General features: G+C 32.6%; 1 protein-coding gene across 2 annotated transcripts in view; it reads left to right on the top strand.

The window, feature by feature from the left end:
• The first annotated feature begins 18,582 nt into the window (after positions 1-18,582).
• The window catches only part of LOC142222143 (uncharacterized), a 31,867-nt gene continuing 27,401 nt past the window's right edge, over positions 18,583-23,048 (top strand). For both annotated transcript variants that reach the window (XM_075292110.1, XM_075292111.1), the window contains exon 1: positions 18,583-19,274. In XM_075292110.1, coding sequence (XP_075148225.1) covers positions 18,833-19,274 — 442 coding nt within the window. In that variant the 5' untranslated portion in view covers positions 18,583-18,832. The remainder of the gene's footprint in view (positions 19,275-23,048) is intronic.

Below are 23,048 nucleotides of genomic sequence, written 5' to 3' on the forward strand. Positions count from 1 at the left end.
GTTCAGATTTAGATATATCTCCCATATATAGCTTTCGCCCGATTTACACTCATATGTCCACAGATCCAATTTTTTGCTCCGATTTATTTGAAATTTTGCACAGGGAGTAGAATTAGCATTGTAGCTATGCGTGCCAAATTTGGTTGAAATCGGTTCAGATTTAGATATAGCTCCCATATATAGCTTTCTCCCGATTTACACTCATATGACAACAGAGGCCAATTTTTAACTCCGATTTAGTTGAAATTTTGCACAGGGAGTAGAATTAGCATTGTAGCTATGCGTGCCAAATTTGGTTGACATCGGTTCAGATTTCGATATAGCTCCCATATATATGTTTTTCTGATTTCGACAAAAATGGTCAAAATACCAACATTTTTCTTGTTAAATCGCCACTGCTTAGTCGAAAATTTGTAAAAATGACTCTAATTTTCTTAAACTTCTAATACATATATATCGAGCGATAAATCATAAATAAACTTTTGCGAAGTTTCCTTAAAATTGGTTCAGATTTAAATGTTTCCTATATTTTTTTACTAAAATTGTGTTCCACCCTGGTGCATTAGCCAATTTAAATTTTGAGTCTATAGATTTTGTAGAAGTCTATCAAATTCTGTCCAAATCGAGTGATATTTAAATGTATGTATTTGGGACAAATCTTTATATATAGCCCCCAACACATTTGACGGATGTGATATGGTAGCGAAAATTTAGATCTACAAAGTGGTGCAGGGTATAATATAGTCGGCTCCACCCGACTTTAGACTTTCCTTACTTGTTTTCATTAAATTTAGAACACAAATTTTGTAAATTTGCGTCCCTCCGTTTAAGACACGTGACTTTGAACTAAGGAAATTTTTCCTTAAAATAAAGAAACACATATTTGATTTAAAGAAATCGTCCTTAAATTAACTGAAATATTGAATCTTTAGATTTAAGATAAAAAAAGCTTCAAATTTAGGCTAAGACTTATTTTGAGGATCTGGCATCTTTGGATTTTTAAACTGGAATTTGTTTGTACGCGAATACATTTACTAATATAATGAGAAAATTCATCTTTGGTTTAAATTTTTTTTTTTGAATTAAGAAAACATTTTTACTCTGAGGTATCCGCTATAATTAGGATTTTTATACTGGCATTTGTTTGTACGTGAATAACATAACTTTATTAATATACCGCGAAAAGAAACTGAAAATGCGATAAATGAGATCTGAATCCTAATTTTAATTTTATTGATCCTAGATTTAAGGCCAGATAGGTCGCTAAAAATGTCTTTATTTTAAAGAAGCAGCATCTTTGGCTCGGAATCAATACCAAAATCCTTAAGATAAGGTCAAAATCTTTGGATCCAGGTAAACTTTTTTTTTTTTGAGTGTGAAAATGTTTATTGTCTGTATATTACGCAAACCTATATTTTTCTTTAAAATAAGGAATATTTAATTATCGAAATCGAAATTCTCTTTTCTAAGTTTTGTGGGAGACGAAAGTCAATATTATCTTTTCTAATATCAGAAATTATTGTTCTAATATCTATTGTACATATATTTTATACATGCAAATATGTGGAGTAAATGAATAGAAATTCAAATCCAAGGTGTTGTCAGCTTGAAAATGTGGTTTCATTATTTAACTTAGAGAAATATTTAAACGCCATATGTTCTAAATTGAAAAGAATTGACTTTTATCAAATATATAACAAACATACTTTTCCTCAGTGTTGTCATATTGGGAGATTTTTCCACAAAATGGGGATTTTTTACTTTGGGGAGGGATCTGGTGATTAGGCTAGGGATAAAGTCGTGGTTTGGGGATTTTTCTACAAATATTTCCACCGTCAAACAGATAGTATCAAATTTCGTATAGAACGTGTAAAAGCGAAGTACACTAAGACTTATACATCAACCTTTAGGAATTAATTTAGGTTGGGCTAAACCGGCTTATTTTAGCTTATTTGGCACTAAAGCCAGTTTAATTCTATTTTAGTTCATGGAATTGTTATGTTTTGAAAAAGTTTTCCAGACTTTAATAAGTTTTTGTGTACGTGAGTTAAATTAACTAAAAAAGGGGGAAATATACACAAATGAAGTGAAACACGAAGTCTCTCAAAAAATTGTTCAGAATTTCTTAAGAGTTTTAAATTTTACCAATAATGCACCCATCATGAAATTTTGATCTCCAAATTTTTGCCTTCGAACCTCGAAAATTTCTTTATCAAGTGAAAAAAAAATAATTATCTACTATCACGAACCGATTTCCACGGTTTTGCATTCGTTGGAAAAGTCTCGGGCTCCGTGAGGGTTATAGCAAAGAAAATTCAAGAAAAGCTTCAACGGAAAAGCGGGAAATCTTTTTTTTTATATGCAACGCCATCTTTGATGCAACTCCAGAACGCACGAACCAATTTCCACGGTTTTGCATTCGTTGGAAAGGTCTCGGGCTCTGTAAGGTTTATATCAAAGCAAATTCAAGAAAAGTTTTAATGGAAAAGCAGGAAAATCTTTTTTTTTTAATACAGCGCACATTACAGTAAAAGAATGGAAGTAACAAAAATTTCATTAATTTTTTTTCTACCAGTGTATGTCTAAGGTGAAGCATAATATGTTTGAACAATACAAACAATATTTTGTTTGGACCAATCCTGAAAATATATATATGCTTGAAGCAGAATGTGTTTGGGATATATGTTACAGAAGCGACTTTTTTTTGAGTGTGTAAAGGTAAAATAATTCTTTCCTGACGCAATAACTCCAGAACGCACGAACCGATTTCTACGGTTTCGTTGGAAAGGTCTCGGGCTCCGTAAGGTTTATAGCAAAGAAAATTCAAGAGAATTTTCAACGAAAAAGAGGGAAAATCTTTGTTTATATACAGCGCCAATTCTGATGCAACTCCAGAACGCACGAACCGATTTCCACGGTTTTGCATTCGTTGGAAAGGTCTCGGGCTCTGTGAAGTTTATAGCGGAGAAAATTCAACAAAAGTGGAAAAGCGGGAAAATCTTTTTTTTACACACAGCGTATATTACAAAAATTAATAATTTGAATTAATCGCAATTGCTTTTGTTATAAAGTAATTTTATTTTTTAACATGAAAAATATTCGGAGAACGTAGAGGGTAATCATGTGGTGAAAATATGGTACCTCATTTTTTGATATCTGGTGGGGGAGGAGGACATCCCCCTTGCTCGACTTTTTCAAAATTGGGCCAAAGTTCTCCGATTTGGGTGAAATTTCCAATGAAGGTTAGGGGCAGGGATCCGGAGCGGAGCAATCCCTTTTTTTGCCGGAGCGGGAGCGGAGCGGGAGCGGCATTTCTAAAATCCGGAGCGGAGCGGGAGCGGAGCGGGAGCGGAGCGGTTTCCAAATGAAAAACCGCTCCGCTCCGAATAAAATATTACTTGAATGAAATGTGTAACTTTGAAATTACTTAGTACTTAGCGTAGTGTGAGTAAACGTTTAAAATGTACGATATGTATTTTTGTACGTACGTACATTGGGGAAAACACAAAGTGTTTTTTTAGTAATTGTTTTCAAAAACGGCAAATGTCAAAATATATCTCTAGTATGTGTTGTAAAAGTAACAACAGTACTTTCGATCAATTTCATCCCGTATTACTACAAAGATGTTTGTAATGAACGCCAAATAAATGCAATTAAACGATCTTATTTATATTTAATTTTTTAGTTTTCTACACTGAAAAAAATATTGTCGTGAAGTCAAAGATTTCATGTCCTTAGAATAAGAATACAAATTTTGCTTAACATGGAAGACGCATTTCTCTAAAATAAAGTTTTTTTCCTTGTCCAAAAGTCAATAAACTTTTGAATGAAGTTGTAATGTCCTTATAATAAAGTGATTTTACTTAAAAATGTGTATCATAACATGAAAGATAAAATTTTTGAGGTAAGGTCAACGTGACTTTAATAATTAAGAAAAATTCTTTAAAATTAATAAAATTGTATTTAAATTTGTTTCCTTTTTGCATCTTGCCTACAAAGCAAAACATCGTTAAAAAATAAGACAAGTTTTTCAACACTTTATATTAAAGACGCTTGTTACTTGAAACATAGCATAATTTCTACTGGAAGTCGAGTCTTAATATGGAAAATAAAATTGTCGTTAACTCGTTTTTAAAGGATTTTGATAACAACTGACGAAAAAAATCTAAAAAAAATTAAAAATTAGCATTTGCTTCCTAGAAGCAAGTACATAACCCCCAAATTTAAAAGAGAACTGCGTCTTTAAAGTATCCTTACTTGTATTCTCCGCTTCTTTGGCTCGGAATTAATACCCAAACTGTTAAAGTAAAGACAAAATCTTTGGAACCGGGCATGCGTTTTTTCAGTGTAAGGACATTCATATTTGCTTTACTATTGTACTATACCCTAGCATTCTCTTATTTCTGATATTAGTTCTCGAAAATTTAATTAAAATTATGGATAGTTTCAATTTTGGTTGAAAAATGTGCGCATATACATTTATTTTAATTTTTTCTCACATTGAAAACTAATGACTTGATTTTATTATTGCATGTTATCTACTTTTTTGAGAACGAACATTTCTTAAAAACGCTGGTTGAAAATGTATTTTTACAATAAAGTGGAAAAAAGCGAAATTAGGTAACACTAGATCTGAGTAAGAATATTCGTAGGTATACCACGGACTGATTTCGATGGAGGTTGTTGCAAACATACACTGAAAAAAAGCATACCCGGTTCCAAAGATTTTGTCTTTACTTTAAAAAATTTGGTATTGATTCCGAGCCAAAGAAGCGGAGAATACAAGCAAGGACACTTTTAAAACACAATTCTCTCTTAAATTTAGGTTTTGTGTACTTGCTTCTAGGAAGCAAATTTTAATTTTTCGCTTTCTCAGCTTTTTTTCTTCATATGCTATCAAAGTCCTTTAAAAACGAGTTAACGGCAACTTTATTTTCCAAATTAGGACTCGACTTCCAGTAGAAATTATGCTATGTTTGAAGTAAAAAACTTCTTTAAAATAAAGTTTTGAAAAACATGTCCTATATTTGAACGATTTTTTGCTTTGTAGTCAATATGCAAAAATACAACAAATTTAAAGACAATTTCATTAAATTTAAAGAATTTTTCTGAATTATTAAAGTCAAATTGACCTTTTTTGAAATTTTTTGTTTCATGTTAAGATACCCATTTTTAAGTCAAATCATCAAATATTACAAAACCTTTTCTCTACGTCTGTTGCAAAACAAAAAAAAAACTTTCGGAGAGTAGTTACTTCTACTCTGTGTATAGACTTTCAATTCCAATCAGCGTTGCCGTTTTGGTCCGATCGGACCAAAATTGGTCCAAAAGATTTCTAATTTTTAAATTTGGTCCATTTTCATAAATTTGGTTTCTATCACATATTAAATAGTAGATGGTGCACCGCAAAGAATATTGCGGTGGAGGCCAAATATTTCACATGCTTAAAATACGAATACGAATTTTGCTTAGAATAGAAGACGTATTTCTCTGATATAAAGTTTTTTCCTTGTCTAAAAGTCTCTAAACTTTTCAATGAAGTCAGTTTGTCCTTATAGCTAAGTGATTCGACATAAAAATGTGTATCCTAACATGAATGCAAATTTCGTTTTAATGAAGTCAAAATGGATTTAATATTTCTGAAAAAATCTTCAAAATTAATAAAATGTTTCAACACATTGTTTTAAAGTCATTATACCCTAAACCACATAGTGGTTAGGGTATAATAAATTTGATCTGCCAAAAAATGTACCTACCAGAAATATTGATTTTAGACCCCATAAAATATATACCGATCGACTCAGAATCACCTCCTGAGTCGATCGAGCGCTTGGTGTCCGTCCGTCCGTCCGTCTGTCCATGTATTTGTTGTTCACAGGATTCCGGTGGCAATTATTAACCGATTTTGATGAAATTTGGTACAGGGAGTTTTTGGGCACAACGACGAACACTATTGAATTTGGAAGAAATCGGATCAAATTTAGATATAGCTCCCATATATATGTATCGCCCGATTTCGACAAATGGGGTCACGCTGTGCTTTTTTTCAAACGGATCGTCGCCAAATTTGGCAAAAGGTAATCTTTTTCATCGCCCTTCAAGTCTGCAAAATTTCATCCAAATCGGTTCAGATTTAGATATAGCTCTCATATATATGTATCGCCCGATTTTCCCAGATTTAGCTATAGCTCCCATATATATGTACCGCCCGATTTTTCTCGAAGAGGAGCGGAGCGGAGCGATTTTTTTTTTCTCGGAGCGGAGCGAGGAGCGGAGCGATTTTTTTTTCTCCGGAGCGGGAGCGGAGCGGAGCGAAAAAAATGGACCGCTCCGGATCCCTGGTTAGGGGTGATGTCTAGCTACCCGCTACCTTATTTTTGATATTTGGTCGCGGAGGTGGACCAACCCCTTTATACGACTTTTGTTTAAAGTACTGTAAAAAAAAACAAAAATTCTCTGATTTACTTGAGATTTACAGAGAACACGCCGTGAGGTTATGAATTTATGATGGAGTACCCGATTTTATAATATTTGGACGGGGACCTCCCCCTTGTTCGACTTTTTGAAAATTGGAACCAAATTATCCGACTTGCTTGAAATTTTCAGGGAAGGTTGAAGGGGGCGTCTAGGCAAAGAACAGCTGCTTTATTTTTCGATATTTGGTAGAGGAGGTGGTCTCCCCTTTATCACACTTTTTTTAAAGTACTAAAATTTGTCGACTTACTGAAATTTTACGGAGAACTTGGGGGAAATTTATATGAGGTATATGATTTTTTAAATATTTGGACGGGGAAAAATAAAAGGGCGAAACAATTAAACTTTTCCAATTTACTTGAAATTTACAGAGGTTGTGGGGTAGGTTATGTTATTATAATGTATATTTGATTTTGTGATATTCGGAAAGGAAGAGGGGCCTCCCCTTGCCATGCTGTTTAAAAATTGGACTTATAATTTGCTTGAGATTTTCTGGGACGTCTACACAATATACGCTATATCATTTTTCGATATTCGGACGGGGAGGGAGACCTCCTCTAAAAAAATCAATATGGTGTACTTGATTTTCGGATATTTGGACGTGATACTTCTCCTTGCCCTACACTATGAAACTTGAAGGGAAGTTTACAGATTTTCTTGGAATTTGCAGAGAGCAAATTTTAACCTTCTCCGATTAACTTGAAATTGGGAGAAGATGATTAAATTTATACAGGGTACATGATTTTTCGATGTCTGGTTGGGGAAGGGGAATAGTGAAGTTGGGTAGTTTGTGAAATGAATATAGCGTACGTGAATTTACGATATATGGTGGGGGAGGAGCGTGGGAGGGGGTTCTCTTTTGCCCGATTTTTTGAAAGTAGAGGATTGTCGATAAATGGGAACTTGGTACATAATTTTATGATTTTTCCACAGGCCAGACTTTTTTAAGTAAAATACTTAACTTTACATGAAGTTGACCTGCAACGCAAAGGGTGCTTCATTTTCCGGAATATGTTTGGGAAAGGCATGCTCTGCGTGTCCAACACTTTAACAAATGTTAATATGGTCAATTTTTAAGTACTTTTACTCTTTCCGATTTGTTGGATGGTATGTTGAGGAGAAGTACACCTCCAACGATTTGAATGCAGAACAATTAAAAAACAAAAACTTGGTTGAAAGGGAACGCCCTCTACCCGACGTTTATTAAGCCGGTCCGTTTTACATCTGCATAACCACCCTATTTCTGTATATAAACGAAAGAGCAAGTAGTCCCATTTTTTTTAAATGTACGGGACACATGTGTGGAAACCATGGAGTGATTAATCAGTACTTCAGTTTTTGTGCCAGACTTCACCTGAACCTACTCTTTAAAAGAGTTCACATCTTTTCGAATATGTTTTCAGATCGAAAGATATGGTTGACAACGTTAACGAAAATATGCTTCGGGAGGCGCAGCGAAGCGGCCGGGTAAGGCTAGTGTCTAATAAATTGTCTTGAATTTGTTGAAAAATATTTACTCCACGTGACATCTGCGTTTGTAATACAGTTTAGTTAAAATTTTCTAAAATTAACCTTCTTGGTGGATTCACTGGTTTTTGAGTGTTGCAGCTTCATTTCGCTTTCCCTTGTTCATAGACACGAAACATTTTTTTCTGATTCAATCACGAAATTAATTTTTAATTTTTTAATTGAAATGTCTTCAATCACAGAAATGATTGTATCAATTTAAAAATTAATTGATTCAATTAAAGAACTAATTGGTACTATTAATTTTTGTGATTGATTTGTGTTTCAATTAAAAAAAAAATTTGAATCAATTAAATTGTTAATTGAATATTTTTTAAAACTCAAATAAGACTTTAATTGGAAAAATTTTCGTAATTTTTTTTTTCTGTCTACCGATGGTCATCAGAATATAAAAAAATTAAATTGAGAAGAAATAAAACTACGGTAATTTTTCAATAAAACATAGTACAACTTTGAATACATTTTCATTACAAGTGAACATTTGTACATAAAGTCGGAAAATTTTTATAGCAAAATACACATCAACTGCACCCTCACAAAAAATAGCTTCTGTAACATATACTCCCAAACATATTTTGCTTCAAGCATATACATATTTGGGTATTGCCCAAACATTTATATGTTTGATCTCTTCCAATATATAATATGTTTGAAAGCATATTGGTCTAAACAATATATGTTTGGGTAGTCTAAGTTCCAAACATTTTGTATTTTTGCATCCAAATTCAATAATGTTGTCTTCCAAAAAACAATATGTTATTATGTGAACATATAATATGTTTGGAAGCATTTTGCACCCAAAAATATTATATGCTTAAAAAAAATTCTCCCAAACAATATTGTGCTCAAAATTTTATTTATTTATATATTTACAATCATAATGAATTATGAAAATAAACAGGTAATATAGGTGCTAACAACATAGGTTTTCGACCTGAATGCTCAAAATTTTGTTTCTGCCTAATTGTATATTCCCTCACATCTTTCTCACTTCCACGAGACTTTTTAGTTCTTAGCACCTTTTTCTGTAATAAAGGGTGATTTGTTAAGAGCTTGATAACTTTTTTTTAAAAAAAAACGCATAAAATTTGCAAAATCTCATCGGTTCTTTATTTGAAACGTTAGATTGGTCCATGACATTTACTTTTAGAAGATAATTTCATTTAAATGTTGACCGCGGCTGCGTCTTAGGTGGTCCATTCGGAAAGTCCAATTTTGGGCAACTTTTTCGAGCATTTCGGCCGGAATAGCCCGAATTTCTTCGGAAATGTTGTCTTCCAAAGCTGGAATAGTTGCTGGCTTATTTCTGTAGACTTTAGACTTGACGTAGCCCCACAAAAAATAGTCTAAAGGCGTCAAATCGCATGATCTTGGTGGCCAACTTACCGGTCCATTTCTTGAGATGAATTGTTCTCCGAAGTTTTCCCTCAAAATGGCCATAGAATCGCGAGCTGTGTGGCATGTAGCGCCATCTTGTTGAAACCACATGTCAACCAAGTTCAGTTCTTCCATTTTTGGCAACAAAAAGTTTGTTAGCATCGAACGATAGCGATCGCCATTCACCGTAACGTTGCGTCCAACAGCATCTTTGAAAAAATACGGTCCAATGATTCCACCAGCGTACAAACCACACCAAACAGTGCATTTTTCGGGATGCATGGGCAGTTCTTGAACGGCTTCTGGTTGCTCTTCACTCCAAATGCGGCAATTTTGCTTATTTACGTAGCCATTCAACCAGAAATGAGCCTCATCGCTGAACAAAATTTGTCGGACGTAAAGCGCGAAACACATTTCGAACCGAACACTGATTTTGGTAATAAAATTCAATGATTTGCAAGCGTTGCTCGTTAGTAAGTCTATTCATGATGAAATGTCAAAGCATACTGAGCATCTTTCTCTTTGACACCATGTCTGAAATCCCACGTGATCTGTCAAATACTAATGCATGAAAATCCTAACCTCAAAAGAATCACCCTTTACAAACATTGTAGAAGAAATTATTCAATTTTATGATTTTTTTTATTTTAATTTTACCTTTTGCCGGACGGGGATTCGAACAGCGGACCACATAGTTTGTAAGGATCAAAGAAGTAGCTGATCAATTGCCCAAGGGAAAATAAAATGTTAATTTTGTAATAACAAGCAACAACCACCAACTTAATTCAATATCGCTCCCTGTTAAATAGCGCTCCAAGCTACTAAACACATATATGTTTATAGGCTATTTCTAAATTAATATATGTTTGCATCCAAGCATATTATATTTACAAACATTTTATGTCCCAAACATAATATGTTCTAACATATTAACACATATGTCCCAAACATGTTATGCTAGTTTATGAACATTATATGCTTGCACTCAAAAATATTGTGTTTAAAAATTTGTGTTCCAAACATATAATGTTTTAGCCAAACATATGAAAAACAGTCTTTTTCATCCGTGTGTTGGCCGTCTGACGGACTTGTTAAAGTCCTTGTCTATTAAAGAATTTTTGTAGAATTAAATTTATATACATCAAATTATTATAAGCTTTTTTTCTTTGGGGAATTTTCATGGTGAAAAATATTTCGATTGGGGATTTTTTTTTAGGGATATACTTTCAAAATTATGGGGATCTCTTTCGATAAAATATGGCAACCGTGGTTAAGTTACTCTTGTAGTTTAGTCAACGAATGATTTTAAGCTGAAATCAAAACAATAACAATTGAAGTGGAAACCAACAATAACAAAATAAAACAATTAAAAATATTTATAGACATACGTTTTTAAAATCAATCTCGAAATACAACATTTACGTATATTGTTCAAGTAAATATTGTAGTCATTGAACCCCCAGAAATAAAGCCAACGAAATTTTGTTATAACCGATTTAACTTAATTTTAGTTCACGAAGTTTTTTTTTTGGATTTTAGATAAATTTTGCCAAATGTTTTTTTTTATTTTAATGATTTTTTGCTTACATTAATGACGTGAAAATTGAAAATACTTTTCTAAAATGGGTCAAGTTTACTTAAATTGTGTACATTAAATTCTCTGATGAGTATTTTTTTCTTAAATTATGTCTGTATTGAACGTCATATAGCGCTAAAGACATTTTAAAAATTTTTAAATTTATTTTTTTTCCTAATTTACAATTAATTATTATTCGAGCTATATGGACAAATTAGATTAAGGAACTTGGTTAATAGAACCATTGAAAATAAAACGCCAGATACAAATCTATACACGCCTAGTCTATACACGCCACTGTACATGTTTCAGTTCTGGCGAATGAACTTTTCCACAGCCTTTAGTATACACCCTCAAAAAAATCGCTTCTCTAACATATGTTCCAAACATATTTTGCAGGAAGCACATATATTATTGGATATTGCCGAAACATTATTATATTTGTTTTATGTGTTTGGAAGCATTTTGAGCACAAAAATATTATATGCTTGGAAGAATTTTCTCCCCAAGAAGATTGTGCTCATTCCGTCACATAATTTTCACTTCCACGAAATTTTTAGTTCTCGGCACCTTTTTCTGTAATACAAATAATGTTGAAGAAATTATTCAATTTTTTTTTAAATTTTACCTTTCGCCTGGACGGAGAATCGAACCGGGAACCATGTAATTTGTAAGCCAACACACTACCACTGGGCTACGTAGCTGTTATAGTCACCAATAGACAATTATCGTTATAAGTTACATTTATATAGCATAGTTTGCAGCGCCCATGAGCCGATGCAAACATAACATTATTTAACAGAAACATACATTTATTGGCCACGTGGAGCAGTGGTTAGTATACGTTCCAATTTCTTTTAACGAACCAAGAAAAAAATTTTGCCCATAATGCCAAAATGATAAACAAAACACATGTCCACAAATACATAAAATGCTGCTCTCAAGGCGAAAACACATGCTCTTTTTTTCAAATGTCTATTCTCTTGGTTCCGAATGTCTATTCTCTTTACTCCGAATACTCATTCTAATATTCAAATTAAATAATATTTAGACTTAAGCATATCAAATTTTTGGCCTTATCATAAAACAGTTTTCCAAAACAACATACAAGCGGTTTCACAGAAATTGCTCTCTTTTCATTCTCTCGCTGTGTTACACACAAAAAAAATTTTCTGATTCAATCACGAAATTAATTGATCCAATTAATTTTTAATTGAAATGTCTTCAATCACAGAAATGACAGTATCAATTAAAAAATTAATTGAAGGTCAATTAAAAAATTAATTGATCCAATTAAAAAATTAATTGATACTATTAATTTTCGTGATTGATTTTTGTTTCAATTAAAAAATTTGTTGATTCAATTAAATTTTTTATTGAATATTTTTTAAAACTCAATTAAAATTTTTTCCTTCAAAATATCAAATTTTCTTAAGCAACATAAAAAAAATATTTTTAATAAATTTTCTTCAATTTGACAATAATTTTTATATTATTTGTATCAACCTGCAATGAATAAAATATTTTAGTTAACATTTTTTAAAATAAACCTACGTTTTCTTTCATGGTGGGCTCACTTTTTTCTGGGTGAAACTTTAAGAATGTTTAGGGGACATTGAAAAAAACTAAATTATCATTGAAAGAACGATGAACTGTTCACGTATATATAAAATGTTTTTTTTTGTTAAATTTTCCCTCTTAATTTTTATGAATTTATGAAACAGAGTAAAATAATTTTTCATTGAAATTACAAAGATTTTTCACTGAAGCCAATTTAACTCTAGTTCATTGAAATTATTATGTTTTAGTTAAAATTTTTGCTTTAAAGAAATTTGTCCTTAATATATTACTTGTCCTAAAATTAGGGTTGTCTAACGTTTCATATTAGGTCAATACTCTTTTCAGTGTAGAAACGTAATTTTTTTCCTTGGGCTTTACTCCTTTCGCAAAAAAAAATACTAATCGACTAAATTTTGGGTTTTTTTCTTACTTTTTTATTCTGAGTGTATATCTCAAACCAAAGTAAAGATTTGGTAAGTCAATACAATTTTCGTTCAACGTAAGCAGTTTTTGACGTAATGCTCCATATGTTTGTTGTATAAATTATTCAAATAATAGAAAACATATCACAAACAAATAATATACGAGGGTAGTTCAAAAAGTTCTTAAATTCACAGTTCGAAGTTAGAGTAATTTAGAATTTTCTAAAAGGAAAAACGCTCAATAAGTCAAATCGGGAGATCAGACTATATGGGGGATATACCAAAAGATGGACCGATACACACTTATTTAAGAACCTAATATACCTCAAATTCAAGCAAATCGGATAAAAATTGCGGTGTCAGGAAGCCCAATAAGTCAAAGTGGGAAATCGAACTATATGGGGGCCATACCGAAACATCGACCGATAGACACCATCTTCGGCACACTTATTTATGGACCTAAAATACTTCTAAATTTCCAATTCCAGGAAAATCCGATAAAAAATTGCGGTATCAGAAGCCCAAGAAGTCGAATAGGGAGTTCGGGTGAAAAATGGACCATATAGACCTAGAATTCGGTCTATATGGAACTGTACCGAAACAGGGACCGATAAGTAAAGATGGTGTGTTACTTTTTTATGGATCTAAAATAAAATCGAAATTTCCAATTTCAAGCTAATCGGATAAAAATGGCTCTGTCTAGATGCTCAAGACCCCAAATCGGGGGGTCGGTTTGTATGGAGGCTATATCGAAACATGGACCAATATAGTTGATCTTTGAACTTGACCATTCTAAGGTGGTGAGTATGAAAATGTGTCAATATGGATAAGCTAAGGACTCGGCTACAAAATGGATCAAACTTGGATCATCTTCAATGAATTTTACATGAGCTTGTCGACAGGACGAAAGTACTTCATTTTCGGATCCTTTGCATTGCTTTAGAAGTTGTGCCTTGCAAATACATTTGGATGAAATTAAAAAAAAAAAACTAAAACACAAATTTTTTCACCAATTTCACTTTTAATTTTTATAAATATTTTTTATTCCACTTTTATTTTCTAATTATGTAATTTTTACAAGTTGAAAAACTTTTTCGCTCAGACCGGGCCTTTAACCTGGGTTTGTTGGCACCATAACATAACATCTTAGCATGGTCAGCCACAAACGCCATTAAACACGAAGCGTTCAATCAATTTAGATGTTTGTGTTATGATCGTAATATGACACCAAGGCATAACATTCTAACTACTTCTCGAGATGTTCTTTATTAGTATGAATGAAGAAATAAAGAACACAGGTTCAAATCATACCAGCTGTAATTTTTTTTTATAAAATATTGTTTTTACTTCGTTAGTTTATGCGTATATTTTTGTAGAAATATATTTTTCCATTTAAGCTCAATAAAAAATTAAAAATTCTGGTAATTAGCAAAACCATTTGAAACGAACTTCCATGGAAGTGAACAAGTCAAAAGGTACAGGTTCAAATCCCAACGGGTGTGAATTTTTTAATTTTATTTTTATTAATATTTTCTTTTCTATTTTTTTTGCGGAATTTAATTGTCCAAAATTTAAGTTTTGGCTTTAAACCGCCAAATAAAAATGGTGCAAAAGAACGTCATCGGAAGTAAAAATTGATAGAGAATCCTGAGATGCTTGTGGAACAACTTCCATTTTTTTGCTGGACAATAATGTAATTAAATTTAAGATAAGAAAATTATTTCATCTACTCGGACGAAAAAGACTGTTTTTCATATGTTTGGATGTAAAAATTATATGCTGGAAATCAAAATTTTTAAAACAATATTTTTATGTGCAAGCATACAAGGTTCATAAACTAGCATAACATATTTGGGACATATATATTAATAAGATAGAACATATTATGTTTGGGACATAAAATGTTTGTGAATATAATGTGCTTGAATGATATATTAATTTAGAAATAGCCTATAAACATATATGTGTTTAGAAAGAGAGACCTAGAGAGTATGCTGCAAGTAAAAGAATGGAAGTAACAAAAATTTCATTAATTTTTTTTCTACCAGTGTATGTCTAAGGTGAAGCATAATATGTTTGAACAATACAAACAATATTTTGTTTGGACCAATCCTGAAAATATATATATGCTTGAAGCAGAATGTGTTTGGGATATATGTTACAGAAGCGACTTTTTTTGAGTGTGTAAAGGTAAAATAATCTACTATATAAAAATAAGTCGGGTTTTCTTTCCTGACGCAATAACTCCAGAACGCACGAACCGATTTCTACGGTTTCGTTGGAAAGGTCTCGGGCTCCGTAAGGTTTATAGCAAAGAAAATTCAAGAGAATTTTCAACGAAAAAGAGGGAAAATCTTTTTTTATATACAGCGCCAATTCTGATGCAACTCCAGAACGCACGAACCGATTTCCACGGTTTTGCATTCGTTGGAAAGGTCTCGGGCTCTGTGAAGTTTATAGCGGAGAAAAAAATTCAAGAAAAGTGGAAAAGCGGGAAAATCTTTTTTTTTTACACACAGCGTATATTACAAAAATTGGGACCCCCTTTTTAAAATTGCAATAAAATTATCGGATTTACTTGAAACTTTCATGGAAGGTTGAAGATGGCGTCTAGGCAAAGAACAGCTACTTCATTTTTCGATATTTGGTCGAGGATGGCGCCCTCCGCTTTGTCCGACAGTGAACAAATTAAAATTTGTCGACTTACTGACATTTTACGGAGAACTTGGGCGAGATTGTGAAAGTTATATGAAAGTTTTAATATTTGATCGGGGAAAATAAAAGGGCATAGGGAGACCTCATTTCTCCTTAAGTAACATACATACCGTGAAACAATTAAACTTTTCGAATTTACTTGAAATTTACATCGGATGTGGGGTAGGTTATATTATTATAATGGCTATTTGATTTTGGGATATTCGGAAGGGAAGAGGAGCCTCCCCTTGCTCTGCTGTTTAAAAATTGGGCTTCTAATTTGCTTGAGATTTTCTGGGACGTCTACACAATATACACTATATCCTCTAAAACTGAAAAAAACTAGAATTCTCAAGTTTACTTGAAATTTACAAAGGCTGTAGGGGAAGGTTATGAAATCAATATGATGTACTTGATTTTTTGGTATTTGGAGGGGAATCTTCTCCTTGCCCCACACTATTACACTTGAAGGACAGTTTACAGATTTTCTTGGAATTTGCAGAGAAAGTTACGTCCCTTTATAAAGAAAAATAGAACAAAATCTAACCTCCTCGATTTACTTGAAATTGGGAGAAGATGATTAAATGTATACAGGGTACATGATTTTTCGATGTATAGTTGGGGAAGTGGAATAGTGAAGGTGGTAGTTTGTGAAATGAATATAGGGTACGGGGTTCCCTTTTGTCCGATATTTTGAAAATAGAAAATAGAGGATTGTCGATTGTGGAATTTCGTCGTCGCTAGTATTATATGCATATTATTTTTATATAGTACCAACAGTCAAATGATTCGTGTCAAAATTTGACGTCTATAAGTCAATTAGTTTGTGAGATAGAGCGTCTTTTTTGAAGCAACTTTTGTTATTGCGAAAAAATGGAACAAAAGGAATTTCGTGTTTTGATAAAATACTGTTTTCTGAAGGAAAAAAAATACGGTGGAAGCAAAAACTTCGCTTGATAATGAGTTTCCGGACTCTGCCCTAGGGAAATCAACAATAATTGATTGGTATGCAAAATTCAAGCGTGGTGAAATGAGCACGGAGGACGGTGAACGCAGTGGACGCCCGAAAGAGGTGGTTACCGACGAAAACATCAAAAAAATCCACAAAATGATTTTGAATGACCGTAAAATGAAGTTGATCGAGATAGCAGAGGCCTTAAAGATATCAAAGGAACGTGTTGGTCATATCATTCATCAATTTTTGGATATGCGGAAGCTCTGTGCGAAAAGGGTGCCACGCGAGCTCACATTTGACCAAAAACAACAACGTGTTGATGATTCTGAGCGATGTTTGCAGCTGTTAACTCGTAATACACCTGAGTTTTTCCGTCGATATGTGACAATGGATGAAACATGGCTCCATCACTACACTCCTGAGTCCAATCGACAGTCGGCTAAGTGGACAGCGACCGGTGAACCGTCTCCGAAGCGTGGAAAGACTCAAAAGTCCGCTGGCAAAGTAATGGCCTCTGTTTTTGGGATGCGCATGGAATAATTTTTATCGATTATCTTGAGAAGGGAAAAACCATCAACAGTGACTATTATATGGCGTTATTGGAGCGCTTGAAGGTCGAAATCGCGGCAAAACGGCCCCATATGAAGAAGAAAAAAGTGTTGTTCCACAGACAACGCACCGTGTCACAAGTCATTGAGAACGATGGCAAAAATTCATGAATTGGGCTTCGAATTGCTTCCCTACCCACCGTATTCTCCAGATCTGGCCCCCACCGACTTTTTCTTGTTCTCACCTCAAAAGGATGCTCGTTATAATCGTTGTATCGCTCTTGAAGGGAACTGTGTTGAATAATAAAAACGAATTTTGACAAAAAAATGTGTTTTTCTTTGTTAGACCGGGGACTTATCAGCCAACCTGTTAAGATTTTTTTCTGATTAAGAAGAAACCGATAAATACGCATTTAATGTGATTTTCTTTGCAAAAAGTTAGGGTGTTTTAAAATTAGTGTGCCACCATTTATACCTACACTCAAAAATTCACTAAAGCCAATTTAATTCTCATTTAGTTCATGGAATTATTACATTTTAAGAAAGTTTCCATGACTTTAATATTTTTTTGCATACGTTAATAAATTAATTAAAAAAAGAGGAAAAAATTATACACAAATGAAGCATAACGATTAACTAAAATCGTGTCTCCCGCAAAATAGTTCAGAATTTCTTAAATTTTGTAAATTTTACCAATAATTCGCCCATCGTGAACTTCGTATGTCACTAAAGACATTCTTGCAATTTTGAACTCCAATTTTTTCCTTCAAACTATAAAATTTTCTTTACCAAGTGAAAAAAATTAATTATGTCTAAAAAATGTTCTTGAATTTGTCGTTTGTAATACTGCATTACAGCGTTTGTAATACTGTTTAGTTAAAATTTTCTAAAAATAATCGAAATTTTCTAAAATTAGCCAAAATTTTTCTTCCTGGTGGGTTCACTGTTCAATATAATCATAGTTTTTGTGACACTTAAAATTCTCAACTGGCCACTATACTAAACCTTATCGTTGGTTCCTTGTTGAAAAATAAACCGTTACTTTTACAAATTGGTGTTTTTTCTTATAGTCTAAATATTTATGCGACCACCCTCCTATATTCCAAAGTGGGCTTATCCTAATCGTAGTATATTTTTGGTAAATCTATTAATATTTCGTTCATCTCACAACGATTTTGACGCAATGATCCGTTTTGTTTGTTCTTGATTTTATTTAAATAATAGGGAAAAAAATTTTATCAGTCTTACTGACTATAAGCATAATCACCAATATGTCACAAGTAAATAATATAAATAATAGAAAAAAACATATGTATAAATTATTAAAACAAAAAAAACAACTCCCTGGTTTTATCGATAAGGGTTCTTACGCTATTCTGTGTCATATCACATAACCAGGCAAACCACCCACCCACAAACTACCATAGACGACAAAGTGGAAATAATCAAATTTCAGTTATAGAACACCAACGATCGCCTCATAACGCGCTAAACGGGTCAACTATGACCACTGCAAATTATATCGCTACATAAAATATTTATCTGTAATATAAAGAAACGGAAATTTAGTGAAAAACAAAAAATAAACAATAAATTTACTTACCACAAATATATTTCACACATAAACAAAAACAAGTGATGATGTCTCAAATATAAATCCCTCGAATAGAAATATAAATATAGTAAATTGGTTTGGAAAATGAAAAACTCCAATTTTAAATATAAGGCCATAAGTGATAGTGATGCTGAAGATTGTCATCATTCGCATTGTCTTCATCAGCATCACCAATATCATCATAATGTTGCTGAAATGGATCGCATACGTATTCATTGGTCATTTAAATTTTTATTTGCGACATTTTTAATTATCCAAGTTATATATCTTACTTATCAAATGTTTGGAAGGAACCCCACAACCATCGTTAATCTTTGTGGCAATGACAAATGTGCCGATTATAATGGAATACTTGGATTTGTAGAAAAACATCCGACCAATAGTGAAGTGAATAGAAATGAAGAAAACTATGAAGATGATGAAGAAGGAAATGATGACCAAGAAGATGACGATGAAGAAGAAGATGAGGAGGAGGAGGAAGAGGAGGAGGAGGAAGAAGAAAACGATGACCAAGATAATGTTGAAGGTGATGGGGAAGAAATTATGAATTTCACAAAATGCAATATATTGTGAAAGACAACGTCTTTATCGTTAGCAACATGTTGCGTTTTATGTTATAAATCTTGGAAAACATTGAACATTTAGGGAACACAATATCAAATTATCCTATACTGGAAGAAGAGTTTTCTATGGAACGAAATTTTAGGAAAATTACAATGTGACGCAAAATTCAACTTTTTGACTACAAACTAAAAATCACTTATCCCAGCCGAAAGTACTCGATGAAAGGAGAAAAGTAATTTCTAGATTGGTTGCCGTTCGTTTTTAATGAGCTTCTAAAGTTTTTTCGGAAAATTAGATCGGTCAACAAATCCGTATCAAGGAGTGGTCGTATGAAATTGACATTAACTGGAAAGTTGTTCATAATTTTATAGGCTACATTTCTTCCCTTGGTTGTTAGGTACAATTTTCTATGGCTCAAGAGCTATAGTCATAAAAAATCAGCGATAAAAGTGGTGATATATCCGACATTTTTGCGGTTTTGAGAATGAAGATGAAATTTTTCCAACTTTATATATTCAGAACGTTTGTTGGCCGAGTCAAGACTGTTCAAGACTGCACAACAAAATTCAGAGCATTTTTCGAACTATGGCCACGCGAAAATTGCAAAAAAATGCTAAAAATCGAAATTTAGTAAAATCCAGAATTTACTTTTCTCCTTTCATCGAGTACTTTGGGCTGGGATAAGTGAATTTTTGTTTGGAATTTTTGTGTTGCACCGTGCTATTGTCTTAAGATCATGCAAAATTGTAAAAAAAGAACATCTGCATAACACATTTTTTATTTTTTATTAACGTTGTCATCCCGTTTGTAACACATCGAAATATTGCTCTAAGTCCCCATAAAGTATATATATTCTGCACCGAAAGAATTTTCTTCGTAAAAAGAACGAAACATTTCGTTAAAAGTACGAAATTTGTCATTGTTTTACAACCAAAGAAACTTTTCATTAAAAGTACGAAATATTTCTTACTTTTTACGAAGAAAAGTTCTTCCAAAATTTTCGTAGTTTGTAAGAAGAAAATTCGTACTTTTTATGAAGAATCTTCGTACTTTTTATGAAAAATCTTCGTAGTTTTTATGAAAAATGTTCGTACTTTTTATGAAAAACTTTCGTGCTTTTTTCTGAAAAATGATCGAACTTTTAGAAAAAAATTTATAGTCGAAAGTGCATTTGGTTGTAGTTGCAAGTGTGAAAAATGACATCACTACTTTACATCTTAAGTTTTTGAATAATTTTTAGTTTTATTGCTTCACTTTTATTCATAGCGCGCTATCACCCAAATGAGAAGTAGCATAGACTTGCATAAAAAAATAGAATAAAGGAATGCACTCAAGCACATTATAAAAGACAATTTAATGCCGCGAACGGAAATTTTACAACTTCAATGAAACTTCTTCGTTATTTCAAAGAAAATGTTTCGTACTTTTTATGAAGAAATTTTAACGCAGAATGTTTCGTAAAATATTCGTAAAAACTTCTTCACAAAATTCATGAAATGTGAAGAAAGTTTCGTTAAAAGTACGAACTTTTTACGAAGAAAACTTAATGTAGAATGTTTCGTAGAAGTGTCGTATATTCGTAAAATGTTCTTCGTAAAATTTACGAAAATGAATGAAAATTTCGTTATTTTAATGAAGAATTCAAGAAGAATAGTTAATGAAGAATTCTTCGTAAAATTAACGAAGAGAATTCTTTCGGTGTGGGTCGTGGTGAAATTCCGAGTCGATTTGGCTTGCGGAGCCTCTAAGAGAAGCATATTTCAACCGATCTGGCTGAAATTTGGTACATACATACACCAACACCATGGTGTTGGTATATGGTATCTAACAACCATGCAAAAATTGGTCCACATTTGTCCATAATTATATATAGCCCCTATATAAACTGATCCCCAGATTTGGCTTGCGGAGCCTCTAAGAGAAGCAACTTTCATCCGAAATTTGGTACGTGGTGTTAGTATATGGTCTCTAACAACCATGCCAGAATTGGTCCATATCGGTTCATAATTATATATAGCCCCTATATAAACCGATCCTCAGATTTGACCTCCGGAGCCTCTTAGAGGAGCAAAATTCATCCGATCCATATCGGTTCATAATTATATGTAGCCCCCATATAAACCGATCCCGAAATTTGACCTTCGGAGCCTCTTGAAGGAGCAAAATTCATCCGATCCGGTTGAAATTTGGTACATTTCGCTAGTGTAAGGCCGATAACAACCATGCCATGATTGGTCCGTATCGATCTATATTATATATAGCCCCCAAATAAACCGATCCCCAATCACAGAAAAATCACGATTGCCACTCGAGCCAAAAATAATCTACCAAAATTTTATTGCCATAGAAAATTTTGTCAAAAGTTTATATGTCTATAGAAAATTTTGTAAACATTTTATGTCTTTAGGAAATGTTGTCAAAATATAATTTCTATACAAAATTTTGTCAAAAATTTATTTCTATAGAAAATTTTGTCAAATTTTATTTCTGTAGAAAATTTTGTCAAAATTTTATTTCTACACTGAAAAAAAATATTGTCGTGAGGTCAAAGATTTCATGTCTTTAAAATACGAATATAAATTTTGCTTAGCATAGAAGACGCATTTCTCTAATATAAATTTTTTTTCCTTGTCCAAAAGTCGATAAACTTTTCACTGAAGTCGTATTGTCCTTATAATTAAGTGATTTCACTTAAAAATGGGTATCATAACATGAAAGAAAAAATGTTTGAGCTAAGGTCAATTTGACTTTAATAATTCAGAAAAATTCTTTAAATTTAATGAAATTGTCTTTAAATTTGTTGTCTTTTTGCATCTTGACTACAAAGCAAAAAATCGTTCAAATATAGGACATGTTTTTCAACACTTTATTTTAAAGACGTTTTTTACTTGAAACATAGCATAATTTCTACTGAAAGTCGAGTCTTAATTAGGAAAATAAAGTTGTCATTAACTCATTTTTAAAGGACTTTAATAGCATACGACGAAAAAAGCTGAAAAAGCGAAAAATTAAAATTTGCTTCCTGGAAACAAGTACACAAAACCCAAATTTAAAAGAGAATTGTGTCTTAAGATTATCCTTACTTGTATTCTCCGCGACTTTGGCTCGGAATCAATACCAAAATTTTTAAAGTAAAGACAAAATCTTTGGAACCGGGTATGCTTTTTTTTCAGTGTATAGAAAATTTATGAAGCATTTCATAGTTGGAGAGGAATATTTTGCAAAATCTTCCAAAACATCAAGAATTCTACCAATCTACCAAACAGTAAAATATCTGCAATTTTTGGTAGACTCGTGTTGATAATTGTAGATAGCCCCCATATAAAGTGACCCCCATATTTCAATTCTTGCTCTATAATTACATCACAAAAGTTCATATCGGTTCGTAATTATTTCTTCCCTAAATATGCCGGTCAAGAACTGAATGTATACATATTTAATCGACCTTTCTTTTGTCTACTATATATCCCGCATGGACTAACTTACAATTTAGAAGATGATGTCAAGAAGTTTTAAGACGCCTTGCCATCGGCCGAAACCCAATTTATTTAATTGTGGATGACCGTCTTTAGTTGAAGTTTCTACGCAATCCATGGTGGAGGGTACATAAGATTCGGCCTGGCCGAACTTACGACCGTATATACTTGTTTTTTTTTTTTTTGTTAATTATGAATTTTTTTGTTTGTTTTGAAAAAATAGTGGTTGGTTAAAAAATGCAGTGCGCTTTTAACTAATT

This window comes from Haematobia irritans, chromosome 1 (genome assembly GCF_050003625.1).
Source record: "Haematobia irritans isolate KBUSLIRL chromosome 1, ASM5000362v1, whole genome shotgun sequence".
Classification (NCBI taxonomy): Eukaryota; Metazoa; Arthropoda; class Insecta; order Diptera; family Muscidae; genus Haematobia; species Haematobia irritans.